Source organism: Pempheris klunzingeri, chromosome 4 (assembly GCF_042242105.1).
Source record: "Pempheris klunzingeri isolate RE-2024b chromosome 4, fPemKlu1.hap1, whole genome shotgun sequence".
NCBI classification, from domain to species: domain Eukaryota; kingdom Metazoa; phylum Chordata; class Actinopteri; order Acropomatiformes; family Pempheridae; genus Pempheris; species Pempheris klunzingeri.
The window spans coordinates 22,662,581-22,682,686 of NC_092015.1; the positions used below are offsets into that span (position 1 = coordinate 22,662,581).

General features: G+C 40.1%; 2 protein-coding genes across 2 annotated transcripts; both read left to right on the forward strand.

The window, feature by feature from the left end:
• Positions 1-10,831: 10,831 nt before the first annotated feature.
• Positions 10,832-13,135, forward strand: LOC139199540 (apolipoprotein A-I-like). The gene is made up of 4 exons (XM_070828578.1): positions 10,832-10,876; positions 11,644-11,695; positions 11,831-11,975; positions 12,151-13,135. Exons 2-4 carry the CDS (start codon positions 11,653-11,655, stop codon positions 12,719-12,721), a joined length of 759 nt encoding a protein of 252 aa, XP_070684679.1. The 5' UTR covers positions 10,832-10,876; positions 11,644-11,652; the 3' UTR covers positions 12,722-13,135.
• A 2,218-nt stretch (positions 13,136-15,353) lies between these two features.
• Positions 15,354-19,403, forward strand: LOC139200024 (T-box transcription factor TBX1-like). Its single transcript, XM_070829252.1, has 5 exons — positions 15,354-15,461; positions 16,201-16,356; positions 16,567-16,631; positions 16,913-17,013; positions 19,061-19,403. The coding sequence occupies exons 1-5, from the start codon at positions 15,354-15,356 to the stop codon at positions 19,243-19,245; spliced, it is 615 nt and encodes a 204-aa protein (XP_070685353.1). The 3' UTR covers positions 19,246-19,403.
• Positions 19,404-20,106: the final 703 nt, after the last annotated feature.

Genomic DNA, 20,106 nt, shown 5'->3' on the forward strand with positions numbered 1-20,106 from the left:
ATGGGCTATATAAAACACTCACGTGGCAGTTTATTAGGTTCATCTCACTAAACTAATACAATATGGCGTCGGCCCTTTGTGAAACTTAAAATGTACAGGATTGGTTTTAACTGATTTAGAGATGTGTAGATAAGCATAAACTGTAAACTGTGTGAAAGAAGCGGACGTGATTGGTGAAACGTCTCCCTCACTGGGCACATTATACGTTTACTCTGCAGTATACCGACATTTTCTTAAATATCACTGAGAAATTTTTACACTTCATTTCTCTATTGCAGCTTGTAATTCAAAGAGCAGCTTTGTGTGCAAAACAGCTTGATAGCAGTGAGTCTGCCATTACAAAGGCGATGTGTTTTACATGTGTCTTTGCAGAGGAAGTTGAATGTATAAGGATCCCTGTGGTGTGGCAAATGGAACCTTTTGTCCCTAAGCCTCTAATTCACAGCCGGGGGCTGCATTAACACCGTGCTGCTAAATGACATCTTTGTCCAGTCCCAGAGCCAGGGTGTGTCATCAGATTGGTGACATTCTTCACATGCAACCATTACTCACCGTTGTCTACAGCAAAGTATTTTATTCTACCCATCAATTAATCAATCAATCAATCTTTATTTATATAGCGCCAATTCATAACAGCACACACAGCAACACTTAACATAAAGAGCAGGTCAAGACCAACTCTTTGATATACTTGAAATCTGGATATTTATTTTTATTTTTGATATTTGCACAAGATATTTCGATTTATTTTTATTTTTTGATATTGTATACTAGTCTTATGTTATATTATTCTATTTTAGATTGTACATATTTTACATACTTTATATTTTCATATATTATTTTCTTTTTACTATTGTTTTTGTGCCTTAAGTGTTAGTTGTCTTGTGGTGGCTGTTTGTTGTCTGTGGGGCGTCTGTCTGTACTGCTGCTGTGACAAAGTAATTTCCTGTGAAGGATTAATAAAGGAACTATTCTATTCTATTGATGAAGAGACTAGAGACCCAACGATTCAGGAATTCAAAATGAAGGATTCATGAATCCCCACATGAGCAAGCATCAGATATTATATTAGGCAACAGTGGCAGGAAGAACTCCCCTTTAACTGGAACAGAACAAGGCTCAGATGTGGGCGGCTTCCTGTCAGGGTCCGTGTTGGGTGGAGGTTGGACAGAGAGAGAGAGAGAAAAAACTAACAGCAACTATAGCACTGACAATAGGAATGTGACTAATAAATTAGCAATATGGTAGCATTGAAAAACATGATGAGTACCCATCTGGCTTAACACAGTGCCAATAATGCATTATGTTTTCAAATATCCTCTCCTGCTCAACATATGTTTCCTCACATATTAATTTCTAACTAAGTTTGACATGCTTTTTGTGGTTTTATGCACAAGTTACTGGACAATAGAAATCTAATTAAACACATATTAATAATAGTTAAATAGCATCAAATATTAGCAAGCCAGAATCCATGTCATGCATGGGTTAAGATAAATGTGACTTTTCTTCTAATCCTGTGTTTGTCTACAGTGTTTGAGGTTTGGATCTGGTTAAAGATTGAGTCACCTCTACATCTTATGCAATGTTAGCTTTAGCATTACAAACAGGCCTTGAAACTCAGATGATCAATTCAACACTTACGGACCAAATAACATAATACACAGTCCTGATGTTAGATCGCAGTGTGCTTTTCAATCTAAGCACTTCAAACATGTATGATGCGCTGAATGTTTAAAATGGTGAATGAGCTACAATGCGGTAGCCATTAAGTTCATCTTTTTCAATGATGAAATGTGACTGACCTCATCTTTTTTTTTCAGTTTAAATGGTAGATGTTACATCTCTGTTCTTGAAGAGCCCAACATTTAGAGTATCATAACTCAAAGCATTCATGCATTTCATAAAATCTCATTAGAAACGGTAAAAAGCAGTGCAAGTTGACATGTTTCACTCATTCATCAATAACTGATGGGTTCAATACCATTTTAAGCCATTGTTTAAAACTATTGGTGGAAAAAATAATGAAATGATTTATGTAAGAGTCCCAATTTGCATAATTATAGCCTATACAGCCATCAGATAAATGTAGTCAAGCTAAAAACATTTTCCTCAAACAAATGAAGTACTATTGGTATAAAAAATTCTAAAATAGGAAACATTAAAGTTCTGGTACCAGTTCCAATTAAGTCATCTTTCAGCTCTGCTTAAAGCTCTACTATAATTCATAAAATTGCCTGCTTTGGCAGCGTTTCCTTGAGGCAACATGTGCAGTATGTACTGCTACCTGTAGTAAAGAATTACACTATACTGTATATTCCCCTTTTGTTTTAGCAGTTTTCTGATGCATTAGCTTTGAGAGGTGTAGCATTTCACCAAAGCACATGTAGCCCATATTATGTTAGGAAACTGCAAATTAAGTCAATCAATCAATCTTTATTTATATAGTGCCAATTCATAACAGCATTATCTCAAGACGCTTTACATAAAGAACAGGTCAAGGGGAAGATATCAAGTTAGTAGCAGACATTAAGCAGTTATGAGACATAATGATGGAGAGGAAGAGGAGGATAGAGGAGCCCAGTGCATTATGGGAGTCCCCTGGCGGTTTAAGCCTATAGCAGCATAACTAGGGGGCTGTTTAATGCGGGAGTTAAAGGACAAATCCTGATCAAATAAGACTCCCAGATTCCTCACAGTGGAGCTGGAGGCCAGAGTAATGCCATCCAGAGTAGTTATGTTGTTAGAAAAGGTGTCTCTAATGTATTTGGGGCCAAACAGAATAACTTCAGTTTTATCTAAGTTTAGCAGCAAAAAATTGCAGCTCATCCAGGACTTTATGTCCTTAAGGCAGACTTGAAGTTTAGCCAACTGATTGGATTCATCTGGCTTTATTGATAAGTACAATTGGGTATCATCTGCATAACAGTGGAAATTAATGGAGTGCTTCTTGATAATATTACCCAGAGGAAGCATATATAAGGTAAATAGTATCGGTCCAAGCACTGAACCTTGTGGAACTCCATGTCTAACTTTAGTGTGGACAGAGGACTCAATGTTAACATGTACAAACTGAAATCGATCTGATAAATAGGACTTAAACCAGCTTAATGCAGTTCCTTTTATGCCAATGAACTGTCCCAGTCTCTGTAACAGGATGTGATGGTCAATGGTATCAAATGCAGCACTCAGATCTAACAAGACCAGTACAGAGAGAAGTCCTCTGTCTGATACCATAAGGAGGTCGTTAACCTTCACCAGTGCTGTCTCTGTGCTATGGTTTGCTCTAAAACCTGACTGAAAATCCTCAAAAAGACTATTGGAATTTAGAAAGTTACACAGCTGATTGGGTACTACTTTCTCAAGGATCTTTGAGAGAAAGGGAAGGTTGGATATAGGTCTATAGTTGGCTAATATGCCAGAATCAAGAGTAGCCTGTTAGTAAAGATTGATTGATCATATCCAGTAAGGATGTGTTAATTAAGGGCAAGACTTCCTTAAGTAGCCCAGTAGGAATGGGGTCTAGGAGACATGTTGATGGTTTGGATGAGGAAATTGTTGAAGCCAATTTAGGAAGATCAATTGGAGAAAAACAGTCCAAATGCACATTAAGCCCAACAGCTGTTTCCATGATTCCTAAGTTTGAAGTTGAATCAGACCCTGTTGAGGGCAGGAGGTGATGAATTTTGTCTCTAATAGTTAGAATTTTATCATTAAAGAAGTTCATGAAGTCATTGCTACTGAGCTCTAAAGGAACAAAAGGATCAACGGAGTTCTGGCTCTTTGTCAGCCTGGCTAACATGCTGAACAGAAATCTAGGGTTGTTTTTATTTTCTTCTATCAGTGAGGAGTAATAGGCGGCTCTGGCATTACAGAAGGCCTTTCTATAGGTTTTAAGACTGTCTTGCCAGGTTAAGCGCGAGTCTTCCAATTTGGTAGCACGCCATGTCCTTTCAAGTTTTCACGAATATTGCTTAAGTTTGTGAGTCTGGGAGTTATACCAGAGAGCTTGTCTCTTTTCTTTAATTATCTTTTTTTTAGGGGGGCGATAGAGTCTAGTGTCATTCACAGTGAGCCTGCAGCACAATCGACCAGATAATCAATTTGGGAGGGGCTAAGATTAGCATAGCGGTCTTCCATAGCACAGGGACACACTGGCTGAAATACTGAAGGAATCACCTCCTTAAATTTGGCAACAGCACTATCAGACAGGCATCTAGTGAGGACCTCTCTGTCATATAGTGCATAGTCCAGTAGCAAGAAATCAAAAGTTATAATAATAATGGTCCGATAGAATAGAGTATGTGGGAAGACTGTTAACTGGTCAGTTTCAACACCATAAGCCAAAACAAGGTCAAGAGTGTAGTTAAAACAGTGAGTGGGTTCATTTACACTCTAGGAGAAGCGTCCAATAGTGATATGAAAGCAGTGCTGAGACCATCATTGTCATTGTCCACATGAATATTGAAGTCACCTACTATAATTACTTTGTCTACACTTAGGACTAAATCTGATAGAAACTCTGTACACTGTAACAAATAAGACTGGTTTTAGTGTTTTCCAGGTTAGGGTAGACAGGTTGGAAGAGAGAAGCTAAGAGCAAGGCTTTCAAAGGAGTTATAGTTAAGTTTAGGTCTAGGTTGGACTGTTAAACTAGAGTTAAAGATGGCTGCATCTCCACCAGAGAGAGTATTGGTATGACTGGGATGTTAAATTAGAATTTTAGTATTACCATAAAATGTCTTAGACCTGCTCAAGAATAGTGACTCTCCCTCATTGTGAGAGTGGACAGATAAAGACGGGACGAGCAGGTCACCCTGACCTGCACAGTATAGTGTCTCCTCTATTGTTTTGAGAAGCGGATAGATAAAGATAGAATCTATCAGATTGTCCTTGATTGTAGGAACCAAAAGTGCTTGTGTTGTGCAAAACATATTCTAAGTTATGACTATAGATACACGCCTACGCAGACAACACTCACAATTGATAGAATATCATAGCATCACTTCAGGGTCGTGCTATCTGTGACGCACGAACCCCAACGGCCAATTAGACACGGTTACGTACGGTACTCTGTCCAAGAAACACTTTAAAAGCAGACGTCTAACTGAGTTCAGGGCTCACTGACTGAGATCCACGAGGCCTCTGTCAGCCCAGCGCTGCACGTACTTTACCTGTGACCTGAATAAACTGCTTCTGAGACCGACTGAATTCTCCGGCTAAATTCTTGGGCTGTCAAAACAAGGACCGAGGGGTCTAACAGGGAGGAGTGGCTTCATTAAGGCTAACATATTCCTTAGGACGCAGCCAGGTTTCTGTCAGACAGAATAAATCAATATGGTGGTCTGATATCAGATCATTTACTAAAACAGCTTTGGATGGTTAGTGTGTTAGAGGTGGACCAGGATCAGAAGAGTAGGATGCCTAGAGCCCAAGGGTTGAACAGTTTTATCAATCCTTCTCAAGATCTTGCTCGGCATCCAGTTAACTGGAATCTTGATTCTTCAGTGGGTGCTCTTTCTCTGTGGATGTCCTCCTGGATGTTGGATTTGTCCAGAATCCACCTTCACCAAAACCTGACCTATTGACAGGTCACATCCACAAATAATCACTCCTATAAATCAATGAAGGCTACACCTCACTCCTCGCACTTAGCATGAAATATCACAGTCACAATATAACCTTCATTTCACTTCATAATTTTCAGTTGGCTCTGTCGTACAACAAAATGATTTTACCTCGTACTCAGTTAGCTTATAACTTCACAGATGTAACAATATTCACAACGCACTCTACCTTGTATGAAGGTTACATCTGTGCCCTCATTTAGGACAACACAGTAGAGTTCAAACCATCATATATCTTTAAACCTGGTTATGGCACCAGTGGTGAATAACCTTAAAGTGTGGGCAGAGAGCTAGCTAACAGATAACAGACAAAGTACACAGATTTCTGATCAGCCAAGCAAGGAATGCTGGGTATCATAACAGATGAGCCAAATTTTGATACTGTAGTTTACCTAACTGGCCCGTCTTAGTGTCAATCAAAATGACTGTTGTTATACATTACGAGTACAGTTGTATTCATAATGTAGTAGTATTTAGTAATATTATTTTTCTCTCTTTCACCTCCAATAAGCCTGGGCTACACATGTTATTCTTCTGTTGGCAGACTCCAACATTTAATAGTGCACTGTAATAACCTGCATTATTTTTGGAACACTTTTAAGAGCAGCAAATGGCTACGGAGAGTCACAAAAGGAGAAGATAACGTTCCCTGGTCAGAACAACATCTCACTGCATGCTGGTTGGCATAGAAAGTGACCAAGTGTGTCCTCATTATCTACTGACTACATGAGTCTTGGTCAGCATCTGTGAAAATGTGTGGATTATTTTATGATCAACAATATCACTTGGTGACTGTTTGTCACCTTCATTTTGCTCCTCTAATGATTTAGGTTATCTGAGTTCAGGGTGGATCTTTGACTTTGCTTGCAAGCTGTACAACCCACAGGGCGAAGCAACCTACAATGACACTCTACGATCAGGGCTTTGGTCCAAATATCTGTATTAAAGCAGAAGCGACCTCAGCAGATGTGACATTGCAAAACCACATCACTACAGTTAAGTAGACTTTGGTATGGAAATCTGAATTGGTTTGTGTGCTGGAGATAATGAGAGAGAGCTCCACACTGGTGCTTACAGCTGAGATAACCTCCCCTGCTGGTTTGAAGCAGTGCTCCATCATGGAGGCAGCTGGAACAATCAAGCGACCTTTGAACCGCAGCCAAATGCTGGATTAGATGATTTAATATTTATCAGCTACAGTCATCTGTCTGACTGTTTGATAGTCACTGCAAAACTGATCCTCTTCAGGAGGAAATCTTTTTCTTAGTAGAGCATTAATAAATTCCATCACCCCATATGTTTGTCTAGAAATCAGTTGGCTTTACTGAACTCTTGATGTCACTGAAAACCTGTATAGAATAGATCAGATTCTTCCTTTAAACACATTATTGTATGTGTTCAGCAATTGTATTGTCTTTAATTGAGCCCAATTTATGGCTGCAATCCAGCCTAATCAGAATCAGAATCAGAATCAGAATTACTTTAATAATCCCCAGGGGGAAATTGCTTTTTGTTACACACAGCTCCAAAAGAATAACAAAAAGCATAAATTGATGTCTTTGTGATTTTGCCCTAAATAGTTGTCCTTCAAACTGCAACTTCTCGTTGCTCATTGTAAGAACTGAATGTTTAGCTGCCTTTACAGTGTTACGAAACATGCAACCTTAGCAAATGCTTTGCCAGCTAGGAATTCTGAGATCGTATTGATAACAATTATGATGGCAGTAATTAAGATACATGGCCTTTTGTGGATGCTGAATCAACGTGGTGCAATATAAGTAAGTTTCAAAGGTTTCTGTCCCAGATAGAGTCATTCTTCTGACAAGGCCTGTTTCAAGAGCTCAGAGCAGCTGATATGTAGAACACTCTTATCTGCTGGACCAGGGCAAAAGTCCGTAAGACTGCTGTAAAAACTGGGGCTGTTGAGAGGGGCCATGTGCTGGGATCTGTGATCTGTTCAACCTACTACTGTTCCAGGCCTGCTTAGTCTTACATGCCAGAGAATAGTGAATAATGCATCTTACACTCCAGAACCCAACATAGCATCTTCGAGTTTTGACCAACTAGTAGTTCAAAATCATGGGTCAGCTTGCTTTTTACTAAATTAGACACTTTTCAGCAAGAAATACAGACATAGACATTATTGATGGAAACTACAAAGGTTCCATTATTGCATTTTCAAAGTGTCTGATGTATTTCGCTGATTAGTGTTAGACAAGTGGCAAGCCTTGTAGGTGTCAGTCCTGTCACCCCTCTGTCTTCACAGCGTCATCAAGCTCAGCGTGGCTGTGTTTGTAGTTGTGGGGGTGGGGGGGTGTTGGTTGTAAGAGTAAAGACAAACAACACAGCGTCAAATAATAAATAACAAATGGAAGCAGGGAAAAAGACGAAGAAGAGTTAAATGTCATTTGTCTTTTAAGAGGAAATGCTGCAGAGAAACAATGAAGCCATCACAAAATGAAATTTGCTCTCTGGTTTACATAACATAACACATAGTATAATGAAATCCAACACAAGGGTGCGAACGACAGGGGAACCAGGGATAGACTGGCTCTTCTTAGTTAGACACAAGCAACAACATGTTATTTTACCATGCTTTTCTTCATTGTGAGGCAAACACCCCTCTTCCCATGCTATAGTTCACACACTGAACACAAAAGCCCTACAATAAATGAAATAAATGAATGTGAAATGAATCGTAAAGACAATATGAATAAGATAAAATACAGGCACATAAGGCCCAGGTTATATTTTCTCCAAAATGACTTCCATCCAGTTCAGTAGTTAAAGTCAGTTGTGGTGGAACACTGAATAAGGGTGGAACAAGTTATTAGAAACAATTCATTCAAAACAATTTAAAAACACAAGCTACACAAATGTCCATTTTGTTGAGTCGGTTCCTTTCAGGCAGTCTTAACAAAACTGTAACGTTCACATGATAGCACTGATTGCAAGGCCGTTCTCTTGGATTTCAAAAAACTGTATGTAAGAGTTCTTATTTTTCTCTGGTGGAACATGTGAGTGTTTCCTATTTAATACTACATTTACATCTAATTTATACTTGCATTTAATAACACACATTTTATTCACTCTGGCAAATTTGTTTTTGACATGAAAACCTGAGAGTAAAGTCTTTGTCACCCTTTTGTAGTGTCAATGTTCTTGAATGTTGTATACAAAGTATGTTACTTTATATGATTAGAATTCTTGATGCATTGCCACACGTTGCATAAGATATGCACTGGACATGTTGCAACGGTTCAAGCTAAGTCTTGACACTGCAAGGATTTGAGAGTGATGATGATGTTGATTATACAGGCTACTGGAAACTACACTGTTGCCCATAAAGTTGGAATAAAATGTTTTTTACCTCTTCTCATGAAATGATTGTGACAATGTGATTTATTCTTGATAAATAAAGTGTATATCTTCTCAACTTTATTGATCAAACTCTTCCAAACATATCACAGTGAAACTTAAACCACAATTAACCTTTGCAAACTGTGTATTCAGGCTTTAACAAAATTGGGGGTATTGAACAATTATTCCAACTTTATGGGCAACAGTGTATATTATCAAGAAACACAGTCTAGTCTAGTCTAGTGTTAGTTATCATTGATCGAACCGAGCACTGATGACAATGATTAACTTTGCACTGAACGACCCTTTTTCCTTCATCGTCATCGTCATCATCATTATCATCATCATCATCAGGGTATACACCTATTAGCATATAGACATGCTTCTGCAGAATTGTTTCTATAGCATATTAATACATAAGGGTAAATAAAACAAGCATGTCTGAAAATGTATACATCATGTCACACTCTTTGTTTTTAGAATTTGTTTTAGTGCAAAAATGTTAGCTACTGAACCAGAGGGTGTTTTAACATACATTCTACTGAAACTTTCATTTTGTGTCAGTTTTTTTCTAATAGAAGAAATGAATCATATCTTACCCACTGCAAATCTCAAAAGAACAGGCATGAGACAGTTATTATGTACCTTATGAGACATTCTAGTACCTATGGCATACACATCTATGATTAGAATTGGAGATAACTCTCTATATTGTGATCATTCACACTCCTACATGCAGTCCTAGTGACAAAGTCCACAGGTGATTAGACAACAAACAGCAGCATGGCACACACCACTCTTTGCCCTATTAATCATCACAAACACACAAGCCACTTATCTGTTATCTGTAAACTGAGATAAGTCTGTCTTGATACTATGTTCTGTCTAGATTACTAGACTAGATTACTAGACTGTGTGGGTCTGTGTGAATGTGAGTGTGTGCATATTTGTTATCCACAATTTGGAAACAGCATATTAATAAATGTGGTTACATTTCAGAGAGTTCACTGAAACAAGTCACTGTTGGCAGTCTTTTGGCAGCACTGAGACTGTGAATACATGTGGTTCTCCCTTCCTGCACTCTCTTCTGTAACAAACGCAAGAAAGCCAAAGTAGTGGCGGCATATACATCAGTTTGACATATATGCCAACCCCCACCCCCCAACTGTATGTTGCAAAAATCACAATTAAAAAGTAAAACAAGACCCAGTGCAGCACCCTGAGAGATACCTTAGGCTAGGTTTTATGTAGCATTATGTGCTTGTGTTCCATATTATTAGCCTAATTTACCCCCTCCAGCTCTCCTGTCTCTCCTCTTTTTGATTTATATCATTTTTCTGTCTTTCCACTCCCTCCCCTCTTTGTCATATTCTCACTTCTTTCCTAATTCAACCATCGTCATAGCTCTGTCTTCACACTGAGTTGCCCTTTGTTTATGTTGGCCTTTCATGTCTTCTAACACAACAAGAGGGGCTTGAAGACAAACGACAGAGGCCTTAATCATGCAGAAAATACAAATTTTTTAATAGCTATGCCAGAAGCAGCACCAATAAATATCATGTTGTCCTTAAAAATGGGGTGAATTTAGAGGATTTTTAGGCTTTTGCTAAGAAATGTTTGTACTTGTGATACTGTACTGATTTGTACTGATAATGTGTAGCGATTCCGTGACTGTGTGTGTGCTGAGTGAGCTCCTCCCAGCAGGTGATCATTGAACTCTTCACCCAAGTCCCCCTGCTGAGGGATATAGCTGGGTGGTGAGGTCCACCTCCACGGAGACACACAGCTCTCCCACCCCTCCCCTCCCAACACAGACTCACCCCCCAGTCCAGTACTATAAAAACTCTGCTCTTCAGTCTGCTCCTCAGGCTCGTCAAGAACTCCACCAGGTAAGTCAACCAACAGTTGGGGCTCTAACTGAGACTTAGGCTGGAGTCAGAAGAGAGTAACTGTTGGAGAACTTTTTTTCATTTCAGCTCTCTGCATGCTGAAAGCTTTTATTATGCAGCGGTGCCAAAAATAGGTTTTTCCGTAAGGATGATCAGTGGTAGTGTTAACATTTAATTGTGATTTTTGAGATCATGCTTTTTAGCTTGTGGTGCTATTTTGTGATATTTTACAAGTTGTCTTCATTTCTAGAGATGCACACATTCCTAAACTTAAAAGCATCTGGGCTAACCAAGAGACACAGATAGAGACAAACAGACCGAGAGAGTGAGAGAGAGAGAGACAGAGACTTGCTAATTCTATGTCTGTGTCTTACTGTAAAGACTGAAGTAGGATTGCATTAAGTCCAAAGCTAATCTGTTTGAGCTGTCTCTCTAAATTTATAGCCATCCATCGCCCAGATTGCAGGTTCTTGTCATAGGAAGCCATATGTTTAGTGTGTACTCACATGGGCCATTTCAGGGCTGAGTGTAGCTTAATGGTGTGTTAAGGCATTCTTATTTTCAAGCCTGCTCAACTGGCCTTCACATTGCTTTTGGTTGGGGTTTCAATATTTACTGGATGAATGGGCTTTGAGTTTTTTTCACGAGTTTTTGTTCATTTCTTTGCAATTTGAACATGTTTAATTGAAACAGCTTAAACTGTAATGCTATGAGGGCAACCGCGTGCACTGAATAATCAGCAACTGTTGCCTCTATTTCCACTCTAGACCACCATCATGAAATTTGTGACTCTTGCTCTCGCTCTTCTGCTGGCCGTCGGTGAGTAGTAAATGCGCTGCTTTTTATTTAATGGAAATACTTAACTTGGATATAAGTTGCTCAGTCAGTAGATCAATTATACACAATATTTGTATATTATAAGTATATAATGTACTTTCTGACTTTCCTACTCAGGCTCTCAGGCTGCTTCCCTGCAGGCTGATGCACCCTCCGACCTGGAACATATCAGAGCTTCTCTGGATATGTTCCTTGGTCAGGTGAAAGACAGCGCTCTGAAAGCCCTGAGCAGCCTCGATGACACCGAGTACAAGGAGTTAAAGTAAGGCCATGTCATTCACCTCAGTCGGTCTCACTTTCTGTAATTGATACTTGATTTGTTGCAGTTAAATCACCATTCTCAATTTGTATGGTTCTCTTGTCACCATTTACTCATTGATGTGTTTATTAAACTTAACCTGAAATGGTTTTGCTCCCCCATTTCTGTTCTCTTTCAGGGAAAGTCTGTCTCAGCACATTGAGACTGGACACACTCAGTTAAAGGCCCTGCAAGGAAAAGTTTCCCCCATGACTGACAGCGTTGTCGCCACCATCACCGATGCCACTGCTGACATGCGTACCGCTATAGTGGCTGATATCGAGACAATGAAGACCCAAATCGGACCCCAATTCGACAAAGTGAAGGAGGTGGTCACCAAGCACATCGATGAGTATCGCACCATGATGCAGCCGATTGTCACTGAGTATCAAGCCAGGCACACCGCTGAGATGGAGAAACTCAAGACACAGCTGGAGCCCCTCGTAGAGCAGCTGCGTGCGAAGGTGGCAACCAACGTGGAGGAGACCAAGACCGCCATGATGCCCGTTGTGGAGGGTGTGCGTGAAAAGATCATTGAGCGTCTGGAGACTGTGAAGACAAGCCTGGTTCCCTACCTGGCTGAATACAAGGAACAAATGCAGCAGTATGCCAGCAGTGTGCCATCCATGTCAGCTGATGAAATGAAGAAGAAGTTTGCGACTATCATCGAGGAGCTCAAGACTAAGATCCAGCCTTTTGTTGAGGGCTAAATAGTCTCCACCAGCATCTTGTTCACTTACCTATCTGTCCTAGATCCATTCCACCTTTCGCTCCATTCTGCCTTTCCTCACATGCACATGCAGACCACCTCCCAAAATGAAGCTAATGCCTAACTGGCTCACTTCCTTGCAACAAAATGGCAGGACTCTTGCTCTCTCTCTTCCATGCAAACACCTTACTTCATGCGCACATGCTCAAGCACATGCAAGCAGAGATGTACACAGTCACATGCTTACTCAGCACACACATGCTTTACCCTAGGCATGCCACAGCAACTGCTACCTTACATTTTGTGTAGGAAATGGATGTGAATTATTACAAGTGTCTGAACCTCTGTGAATGATGCTTGTCTGATAAAACTTGTGACGGAATACAGCTTAATAAACATCTGACTGTTTATACTACTTTGCTCTGTGACTCTAACTTGTACGGTTTCATATATCTTTCATATGCCATATTTCCCATAAATGATCTGCCTGTAAAGAAACAGAACATTGACTTAAACAAATCTATAGCAATCTAAAAACTTCACAACTCCATGTCTGCCCCATCTGAAGCAAACAGTTGAATATAGTTAACATTATCTAAATCAATAATACACAATACCCTAACCCAGAAATGACCCTCTCAGGAATATAACAGTACATCCTCAGCTTTTTGGCCTCAATGAGCCTCTAAGGTCAAATCAAACAGACAGTTTTGAGGGGTCATCATTGATTACAGGGTCCACAATATAAATGCAATCAGCTCAACTTACACAGGGCATCCAATAACATCTGAGATGTTTCTGCCTGTGATCTTGAAAGCTGTGATTAATGAGTTGGCCAGACTTGATGTGCTTTATTAGGGAAAAGCCCCCTCCTCTGCTATGGATCCCTCAGGCTGGAAGCTTTCATCATTGTCCCATCATAGAGCCCCCCCACCCCCACTTTTGGAGACATAAAAACATTAGCAGCAACAACAGCAACGGAAATAAGTTTGGGACTTTATCATTGTATCCCTGTTGCCTTTTAGAAATGTGGTAGAATGTTACCATGAAGCTAAACCAGAAATATCCATAATAACCAAATAACCAATAACCAAAGTGGACATTTCTGGTTAGAATAGTAACCACAAATACCCGCTTTGGTCAGTTGTAGGGACTAATTAGTGCAGTGTTGAAACTCTGCTCCAAGAAAATAGGCTATGAATAATAAAAGCAGTTTAATGCTGCTTCTTCATCCGTCCACACCTGGTAACAATGGATGTTATTAATGTCCTACTGGTTGGTCATGACAATCACTACTTGAGGCTTTAGGCTATAAGAAACAATTGGAAATGCAAGCAGGGATTTCTAAACACTCCAAAAACGTTTTGTGTGTGTGTGCACGTGCACATTTGTGTGTTCACAATCCTTGGGGCTGCATCCATGCATGCGCGTGCAGCTGTGATTAGTGCATGTCAGTGGCACCATGAGTATTGTAATGGATGAGGCAGGCATGGAAGTCCCCAGTGAGGGTGTCAATGAGAGTATATAAAACCAGTTTGCTCCTCGACACAAACAGCCACTCCTAACATCGAAGATACATCTACCCCAGCACCTGGCACTGGACTTGGAGGAAGATTGTTTGTCTTCAGTTCTATGTTGCGTTGCAAAGTTTTGGGTTGGTCCTCCACTGGTCTTGATGTACAAATTGCAGTTGCTACTTGTGGTTGGAAGTGGAAGAACAGACCGGAGTGAACAGAAAGACCAAAGGAATCGACAACACAGCCAATTCATTCCTATTCTTATCTTGTAAACCTTCAAATTATGGATGGTAAGTTTTTGCTTTATTTAAAACTATCAGTCTATCTATCAATGGATAAAATGTACATTCATTTAATGATTTGATGAACTCCACGTCTCCCCTCTCTTTTCCCTCTCCTTTCCTTAGGTCTTCAGCTGTCTCAGAACTGTGAGCTATCTCTGCCCTGCTGTGCAGACAGGGGGTCACCGTTGAGCACCAAGGCCCCACAAGTCAGTGGGGTCAGAGTTCAGCTGGAGATGCATGCACTTTGGCAGCAGTTTGACCAGCTGGGTACAGAGATGATTGTTACCAAAGCTGGAAGGTAACAGCAACACTCATGTTTATAGTCCTCATTACTATAGACTTCCCAATTTTTTCTTTGTCTATGGTGAGTCTTACTACATCATGTTCATTTACATGTTCATAAACTGCAGGAGGATGTTTCCAACATTCCAGGTGCAAATCTCTGGGATGGATCCTGCTGCTGAATATGTCTTGCTCATGGACTTTATCCCTGTTGATGATAAAAGATACAGGTGAGACACATAAACAGAGAGCTGCGCAGTAATAGGGAGTTTTTTCCAACATACAGTAAATATTTTCAATTTATTTCTGATCTGTTCTTTCTATTACTTTATTTTAACACCATCTATAACCTAGATGTGTGCTAGCTGCCATCTGCAAATTTCATCTTATCAGACCTACTTTATGTTGTTGAAACATGTGCTTTTAAGTGTGTGTGTGTGTGTGTGTGTGTGTGTGTGTGTGTGTGTGTGTGTGTGCATATGTTAGATATGTTTTCCACAGCTCATCTTGGTTGGTGGCTGGGCAAGCGGATGTTGTAGCCCCAAGCAGGATGCATTTCCACCCCGACTCGCCTGCCTGTGGAGCCCAGTGGATGAAGCAGACAGTATCCTTCGACACTCTCAAGCTCACCAACAACCTGCTGGACAACAACGGACATGTAAGTTAAAATGTTTTTAATGTGACACCTACCCACTTTTACTCCTAAGAGCAGAAAAAAGAGCATATAACCAATTGGATTTCCATTTCATCATTAAAGCAGCAGTGGGTAAATTTTATAAAAATATCTTATTGTCATATTTGCTGAAGTTGTCACTGCATCCTGACAACAGTGCATGAGACAAGCGATTCTACACCTTTATACTCACACATAGAGCTGATCTTTATCAATAACCTCAAGAATTCTTAACATAAATCATCCAACCCGCCTTTCACTGTGTCCCTGCCTACCTGTCCCTGTCACAAATATGTGGAAAAGTTTATGATTTTAAAAAGAAAACCATAAACAGCACTGATACTAGCCTACTTCTAATAAATATAGTGGATGGGCTTTTGAAAATTTCATCTCATGGGAGGAAAAATTGGGGGAACTGAAACTCCAGGAGAATGGCAGGGTGATTGTTAGGCAGCAGCAGGCAGAAGCCTCAAGGCTATGGGGAGATTGCGAGCCGGCCTGCTATCCAGTCCGCTGTCCGGCCTGCTGTGCTGTGGTTTGCTTGCGCATATAGCCTCCACTGCAGGGAGGGGCATAGGAGGCAGAACAGGGGGAGGAAGTTGTACCCGTTCAAATTCTGAGGCTAAGTCCACTCTCTTCTCAATTCTACCACCTGCTGCTTTAAAGACCATACAGAAGCATCTCTTTTTTGACTTGCTGTGTGTTCCTACTTTCCTCTTGCTAGATAATTCTGAACTCCATGCATCGCTACCAGCCACGCTTCCATGTGGTGTATGCAGATCCAGCTCCAAACAGTCACTTAAATGCATACAGAAACTTCATCTCTTTTTCCTTCCCCGAGACACGCTTTCTGGCCGTCACTGCCTATCAGAACCATCGGGTAAGAGACCCAGGATCAGAAGATTCCAATACAAACATTAGCCAGGCCAATCACACATCTATTTGACACACCTGTATCAAGCAGATGCCTTTCTACTAATTATTATTATTCATTGTGTATTAGCTCATAAAACTTGTAGAGGATTAGGGAGCAATTTTTGGCTTTTTTATCACATTAATTTTAACCCTCTTCATTCTCTCTCTCTCTCAGATCACCCAGCTAAAAATTGCCAGCAATCCATTTGCTAAAGGCTTCAGGACTTCAGACCCACAGGGGTGAGTGTTATCAGTCATTCATTCAGATCTGAATGCAGTTTGCCTGAATAATAAACACAACTTTCCCTGGAAAGGCTGTTATCAGCTGGTACAAAGTGATAACGCAGCAGCCTCAATGATAGCTAATCTTTGACGTGATGCAAAAAGGGTTGAACATCATAGGTGACAGGACATGATGGTTTGGGTATGTATAGCTCTGTCTACTATGTATGTGTAACTGTATACAGTATCTATATGGGGTGTGTGTGTGTGTGTGTGTGTGTGCGTGTGTGTGTGAGTAGGGTGGGCAGTAATTCTGGACTCCTGGCAGTGCAGTGTCCAGCTGAGCCCTTCACCACCAAATCTGGAGAGCAGAGAAGCTTGGGCTCAAAGACTTCAAGCAGTGAGTATGTCTCTGCATTTTAGCGTATAAGTTCAGTGCAAAGACCTAACATAACTATTTGGAAAGCAGCAGGCCAGTTCCAAGAAGAGCAAAGAAATGTTCTCCATCTAGAAAAGCCTTCAGCGCCATTCTTTGCTCTTCTTTTAATGAAGAAATACCCTCCAGTTCAGATATACTTCATGCTTCAGCAGCATCTGTGCTAACCACTTGCTGTTTATGAATAAACAGTTACTATAAACAGTTGCTTCTCACTGTTGTCACACCTGAGGTCTGAACCAATCAGTGTTATGGGACACAATGGACCTTATTTCAGAAAAAAAAATATGCATGGTAGTCAACTGTGAGAGAGAAATAATTTTTTTTGATCCTGTTTGAATTGGGCCATGAATTACACACATGATGTTTGTCAATTTAGATATAATTTAGCAAGTCAAGCAAGTCACCGTTTGTCGGAAAACTGTTGAAGTGTAAGACTTTGAATGTACGTAATTAGAAAGACTACACACTCAAATGTCGCATGAGTGAAATCAAGCTACCCAGAGCTGCTAAAGCTATAATATCTGCAGTCACACAAACAGAGGAGTCTGTTAATTCTTTGGCTTTCCAGCTGGACCATGAGTAACTGGCTAAAACACACGAGGTAAGATAATATTACATTTGTGCGTGGAACATAGCTAGTTAGCTTGCTAGCCGGCAGGTGGTGCATATCATTTGAGATGAGAGAATGCTCACTAAATGGTACTTTATAACGACAAACTGTGACTTTCTTGACTTGCAAAATCATCCTTTAAACGAACAAACATTGCATGTGTAATTCATGGCACAATTGAAACACAATCAAAAAATGATTTCTCTTGCTGTTGAGTACACATACATAGCATAGATACAGTGTTTGTTAATGTAACGTGTGTCTGCGCAGCCACCATATTGGGGCTCTCCATATGTCGGGCCTGTGAATGACTGGTGACTGGTCTGAGACATACAACCATTCATGCTCACACTCACACCTACGGGCAATTTAGTGTGACCAATTATCATAACTTGCATTGTCTTTGGACTGTGGCAGGAAGCCGGAGTACCTGTACCTACCTCTATCATATTATATTATATTATATTATATTATATTATATTATATTATATTATATTATATTATATTATATTATATTATATTATATTATATTATATTATACTATATTATAATTTTGTACAGTGTAGTATTGTATTGTTTTTCAGCTAGGCTGTGTCTACAGTGACCCAAGGAAGATTAAAATAGAATATTTGAAATTTACAATATTTGCGACACTATGTAATGGAAACTGTCCATCCTGCAGTAGTGGAGTTATTATGTGTGTCTCGAGGCCCACGGATGAACTGAATGGATGTACTTCTCTTAACTAGAGTCGGGAGAACCAAAATAGTCTTGATTTAATTATTAATATGATAAGCAAGCAACCAGGATGGTTTATAAGAATATAACAGATATGGATATGAATGTGGCTATTCAGAAGGTTAATGTTTTGGCGTAAGCTGAATAGAATAGAATAGATCCGCCCCCAGTAACAGAATTTAATTCCAACACATAGCCAACATGGCTGACACATATAGCACAGTAGCGACATACAGCAGTGGCTAATATGGCATACGTTTCTATATCTATGTGGACTAAATGGTAAAATGGTAAATGGTCTGTATTTGTATAGAGCCTTTCTAGTTATTTCAACTACTCAAAGCGCTTTACATGACATCCTCATCCACCCATTCACACATCATTCATACAGGAGGAATGTAATTTGGAGGAGACTATTCTTACATACTCATACACAGCCATGCTTCAGGAGCAAGTTGGGGTTCAGTGTCCTGCCCATACATGTTCTTTTCCAAAATAAGGTCCCATGGGAAAGTGAAGAACTTCGCCTCTCTGTTGGCAAAATTTTATGATCTGAATCACCAGTGGGATAATGATATAGATTTGAGACAAAGAGGATACAATACCCTCACTCAAAGTGCTGATAAATAAACGTGCAACTGTGTTCTCCTGTATCCTTAGGACAGGAGGTCAGAGCCCCATTGTTGGTGGAACAGTGTGGTTTTCTCCATCACTGTAAAGAATATGTGGGACTCACCATGGAGAGGACAGGTGGGGATGATATATTAGCACCTGCTTCCTTCCTCCCTTTTCCTTCCAGCTGGGACTGTCCAGGATCATCTGAAGAGAGACACAATCTGTCATAGGGAAACAGAAGCAAACTGACTGAGCTCTGAATAACAGTTGACTTAGTGCTTGCTTCCTCGTTTGATATTGTACAAACTTTATTGTGCTTTATAATGAATGTATATAGCTTACAGTCTCCTTCACAAATTGATTTATAGGGATACTATACTAGGTCTCAGTGGTAGCATTATTAAAATCATATGGTAATCTCTAGATCTCTAGAACGTTTGTGCAACTGCAAGGCATCTGTTTGTTGTCTGAGATAATAAAATGACACCCTGAAATCTTGTCTGATTGTGAATAAATCTAAACTACAAAAGGTGTTCAAGAAATTTAAATAATGTGGACAAAGCTGTAGCAATTCTCAATCAATGAATCTTTTTTTCTATTCTGAATGGGAGTAGGTACCAGCTCCTCAAATCCATATGAATAGAAGCCCCTGTGAGCCGCAAAGCAATCAAAACGTCATTACCCAGAATGCAGAAGGTTCCGGGATTGCTTCCTGGAGAAGCGACGAGAACTGTGACATGACAAGGATTTTGCCTTCAAAGTAAAAGACATTATGGCAAAACTAATTATGTAGTGTGTATAGGTGGGCTCAAAACATGCACGTTAAGCTATAGCCGAATATGGTATGGAGTATTTTATTGTTCACGTAAATATGAGGTATGGCTTTCAAAGTACCTTCATTTCAAACTATGGTTTGGGCCTCTGCTGCGTGGTATTTCAGTTGGGGTGGGGCGTTATTACAGTCTTATTTAGAAAATGCTCACAGGAAGTCGTGTGCTTCTGTCATTTAACTTGACGCGGCTGATGGGAGCTCTCTCGCAGCTCTTAAGGATGCAGCGGGATGGACGGAGGAGGAGGCGGAGGAGGAGGAG